This window comes from Equus asinus, chromosome 23 (genome assembly GCF_041296235.1).
Source record: "Equus asinus isolate D_3611 breed Donkey chromosome 23, EquAss-T2T_v2, whole genome shotgun sequence".
Classification (NCBI taxonomy): Eukaryota; Metazoa; Chordata; class Mammalia; order Perissodactyla; family Equidae; genus Equus; species Equus asinus.
Genome location: NC_091812.1, coordinates 55,674,138 through 55,678,920, shown reverse-complemented (window position 1 = coordinate 55,678,920; position 4,783 = coordinate 55,674,138). Strand labels below are relative to the sequence as shown.

General features: G+C 38.3%; 1 protein-coding gene across 2 annotated transcripts; it reads left to right on the top strand.

The window, feature by feature from the left end:
* Positions 1–283: 283 nt before the first annotated feature.
* IZUMO3 (IZUMO family member 3) lies at positions 284–2,703 on the top strand. Of its 2 annotated transcripts, XM_014831130.3 has the most exons (7): positions 284–509; positions 646–720; positions 869–958; positions 1,175–1,192; positions 1,649–1,729; positions 2,150–2,240; positions 2,562–2,703. In XM_014831130.3, the coding sequence occupies exons 1-7, from the start codon at positions 284–286 to the stop codon at positions 2,701–2,703; spliced, it is 723 nt and encodes a 240-aa protein (XP_014686616.1). The 2 variants fall into 2 exon arrangements, with proteins under 2 accessions (XP_014686616.1, XP_070351724.1); XM_070495623.1 differs by lacking the exon at positions 1,175–1,192.
* The last annotated feature ends 2,080 nt before the right edge of the window (positions 2,704–4,783 follow it).

Genomic DNA, 4,783 nt, shown 5'->3' with positions numbered 1-4,783 from the left:
GAGCTCAAGACTTCTCTCTCTCTCAATGTTCTACACTCAGAACTCAGGTATCTGCTCCCCAGCTGGCAGTTCTGTCTGTCTGGAATGAAGGATAAAAGTCAGGAAACAACTGAAGATCCTTAGGGAAATGAGATTGCCTAGAAGTGGGATGGAAACGGAGGGGAAGGTGGAGTCAGACTACCCAGGAAAAGGCTCTTATTCCTGGATTTTTGAAGGAAAGGGAACTAGGTGAACTAGTTGCCAGGACAACCTGCTGTTGTGGGAGGGTGGTTGGGGTAAGGAAATGGGAGACCTGTGGTTGCTCCTGCTCCTGCACCTGACCATCTTCCATGGGGTCAAAGGCTGTTTAGAATGTGACCCCAAATTCATAGAGGATATTGGGTCCTTGCTGGCAAATCTGGTACCCCCAGAAGTCCCTGGCCGAACTCATCTGCTTGAACGGCAGATTAAGGAGATGATCCGTTTAAGCTTCAAGGTCTCCCACGGGGACAAGATGCTTCGGGTGTTGGGTGAGGGAAGCTTGAGTCCCTGAGAGTTTGGGGGCTAAAGGGAGAAGGGAGGCAGGGAAGAGAGGAACTGGGTCCACATTATTTCCTCCATAGATGTAATTATTTTCCCACATGTACCTTTACCCTTTCTCTATAGCTGTTCAAAAGGTTGTCAAGTTGAGAACATGGCTGAAGAATGAACTTTATAAAGTGGGCAATGAAACATGGAAAGGTGAGGTACTGTTTTGATGTTAAAAGATTGCATTATGCAAGCAAGTATGAGGAAAGTTTGCTGGGGAAAACAAGGCAAAACAATTAGGATTAAATTCTGAAGGGCAGGGCCACCCCTATTTTCTGATGTCCCTTCCACCCCCTCTTAGGTGGCTTTATCCTTCAAGGCAAGCTTCTCGATGTCCGCCAAAACCTGGAATCCAAACTGACAGAAATATTAAAGAACTTCTCTGAAGTTGGTAATAAAAGATGTCTATCTAACAACACTAAAATTATGTGAAAGGGATAGGAAATGAGGGGTGAGAGGAGGAATGTGGTTTCATATTTGAGTGATTTAGAAAGGATGGAGGGATGCCTGGAAGTTAATGGGTAACCAAATAAAGGTGACTTGGGTATAAATATGGCAAACTCTAAGTTGATTCTAAACTCATTAAAACTTTCTGATTCTCTTTTAGCTTGTTCTGAAGATTGTGGTGAGTACCGTACATGTGACACCTTGAGGTTTTAGTCCATATTTTCCCATATCCTTTGCTCTATCTCTCCCATCTGTTACACTGATAACCCAACCCCTAGAGTTGTGGTTACAAGAGAGAATGTCAATGATGTCTGACAAACAAATCTAGTTTCTGAAATCTCAGATGCCCCACAGATTTTGGAGGTCCTCAGAGGCCTTCTAAAGTAGATAGTTTATAACCCATAGCACCAACATAAGCTGAGACATCCTTTTTTCCACTTTTTCCCCAGAGATTTGACTTAAATCACGGAAGGGTTTGACCCATCAAAAAACTTGATTGCTAGGGAAAGAAGGAATTCACATTAATGTAACCTTAAGAGTCCTGGAAATGCCTTAGACTTAGTCCATACTTGATGTCTGGGCTAAGGAAACTCCATGCCATGGCCCTCTTGAAATTCTTTCTTCTCTTTGTCAGTTGTGACTGAAGGTCCTATCCTGGATTGTTGGACCTGTCTTCGCCTCACCACCCGGTGCTTCAAAGGAGAGTACTGTGGAGGTAACAAAGATTGTGGTGTGGCATTTTGAGGGGCCAGGGATCAAGGTATTGAGCTGTTCATTGATTTGTTCAACAAATATTTGTTGAACACCTTCTATGCAGGTCATGCTAATGTTACAAATAAGAGCTAAAATGTTGGGCAAAATTTGTACCGGTGTGAATTACTGGGCACTGGTTCAAGTGAGGGGCTGAAAAGTGAAAAGTCTGGACTAAAGGTGGAGAAATAAGGCAGTAAGGGTGAAAGTTTTGTAGGGCCTAGGGGTTTAAGAGTAATAAAGATCAGAATAAATAGAGACCAGTGATAGAAGTGGTGAACAGAGCAAATTGAGGTTAAAAAGAGTCTTCTATTATGGATAAAATTCTCAAATTACTATTTGTCTTTTTCAAAGCTCACTTTCTTTTTCCCCTTTCTCCTTCCAGAAGAGGACTCAAGGAAAGCTGAGAATCGAGAGATTTCACTATTTCTGATATTGCTAGCAGAAGCTGTAATATTGGGAAGTGCTTTGTTACTGTGAGTTTTCCTCCCTCCAAACAAACACTGGGTCAAGCATCCCTTTGGCAAAGAGATTGCCCAAGCTTCCCCCTCCTTCCAATGGAAATACGGTGAAAGAAGTCATTTCCAAATTTGGAATATAATACTGACAGGAATGAAATGGATGGAAATTTGATGGGATATAAGCTGGAGCATAGGAAACAGAGGAGGGACAACGAAGTATGAGGAAAATTTTAGATAGGTATCCAGAAAAGGAAGGGAAAAAAACGATTTTATAATTATTTTCAAGTATTGGGCTACTAACATTGAAGTTGGGATTATCTTGTTTCTCTACTCTAGATTCCGTTTTTGTGTCTTCCATCAGAGGAAAATGAAGGCAATACGAAGGTCATTAAAGAAATATTTGGAGAGGAAACTTGAAGAATTATTGGGGGTGATAGATGAAATGGAGGAGAAAGAAGATTTTGAAATCAGAAAATAAATACATAGACACAGACAGGAGGTATTTCATGATTCTCTTAAGTGTTGACTCAGAGTAGAAAACTGGGAATTAAGCTCTTTTGTGGTCACAGTCATAGCATTTTAAAACTGAAATAGAACTTTCTGTAGTAAAGATCCTTATTGATATCCTGAGGCAATGGAAGGAATGAGAGGGCATTTGATTTACCAGGAGTTATACAGAAAGTAATGCTGGTATGTTGCAATGCACATAAAAGATGATACGCTATATGATAATAAAGAAGACATGGTTGACAACTCTTATTGACAGCTGTAATTAGAATAACTTTTATATTTCCAAGACTGCTTTTTATTTCTATCTTTAATTTTGTTACTATTTCCATATTTATCATTAGGTTCAATGTGGACCATTTTTCTTTGATATTATTTAATATTTAGTCTTCATCATGTTATGACACACACACACACACACACAAATTCCAGAATATTAGTCCTCAATAGTTGAGGTTTGTTCCAATCATTTTCCCCTAAATCTATGCTGCATGACTGAATTGGATGCTAATTTCTGCTTCCTTTAGTTGTTTCCATTCAACACTTTTTATGTATATAGTACCCTAATTAGTGCTTTACATCTACTAATTGAATTCTTACAATAATCTTGTGAGATTGTTATTATCTCCATATTAGGGATGAAGAAACAGGAAAATACCTAAACGAAGGTCATCAAGCTACTAATCTAGGCTATGACAAACTCCTCTTGGGGCTAACCTGTGCCTATCCAAACCATCTGATTGGAACTAACAGCTACAGACATATAGTTATGATAGATTGATTAGTGGAGAGATAAGAAATATGGGTTTATTATCTTAACATATTCTTGATTACAGGTAGTAGTGGCAAAGCCTGGAATAAAACGGAGGACTGTGTAACTCTAAAATACATGAACTTTCCACTCTATTTTGTGTCTCCCTTATTCTGGAAGCTTCTTCCAAAACACACACACACACACACACCCCACAGTCTAGCAGCAGGGGAATAGTTTCAGGAGTTCTGCTTCAGTAGGTGGCGGAGGTGTTTGCAAATTTTTCACCTGCTGTAGATCTTTCAGTGCTTGCACGTCATTGCTGCTATGTTAGTGAAACATTCAATGAATGGGAACGTGTTTGGGGGGGACCTGAACGCTGATCTCTCTCAGCTAAATTTGGACTTCATGTTAAAAATTCCCAGATAAGAGTGCTGTTGGCATCTACCATTTCCCAATGACAGAAGGCTCATTTCACCAAAGAATCTTGAGACATATTAATTTCATTTATGGTCTTAATTAAATTATTGTCTTTATATTGTTTTATTTTTTATTATAGATAATAAAATAAATGGGATAAATGGGTTTTGTGTGTTTTTGTGTTTGTTTGCTTGAAAGCAGGCTTTTAAATTCCTTGTCTTATGGGCTTGTTGTCCTCTCCCCAACTCCTCTCTTACTCCATTATAATTACTCCATTCTAGAAAACCTAGGTTAACAAGACACGCCTTTCATTATTTTATCCAAACATAAATAGCTATAAGTAAACAGATACAAATGCATACATACAAATATATTTACAAACGCAATTTTTTTGCAATTAAAAAATTATGCACATTTTTATGCATGCTGAAGTTCACACTTAATACTTTGTGGAAATTATTTTAAGATAACTGGTATAAGACTATTCATTCTTTTTGTTGGTTGTACACAACACCATGATGTGGTGGTAGCATAATAATTCCAACATATCTCTATTCGGGGTGTTCTCTTCATTTCCTTTTTTTGTCACTATTAATAATGCTGCAACAAACATCTGTGTAGACATATCCCTACTTATTGTTGCCTTCATTTGTAAGAGACAGTGTTACAGAATTGAGATATCTGAAGTGAAAGTTACATGTACTTTGAAATGTAATGAAGATGATAGAAAGGTTGTAATAATTTGCAAATACACCAGTAATAACCAATAGACCATGTTTGCCACATATCCACAGGCAATAGGTTGTACATATCTTTTAGGTTTTGCCAATCTAATAAACATGACAATTAATCTACTTTTATCTGTTAGTGTGTTGACATC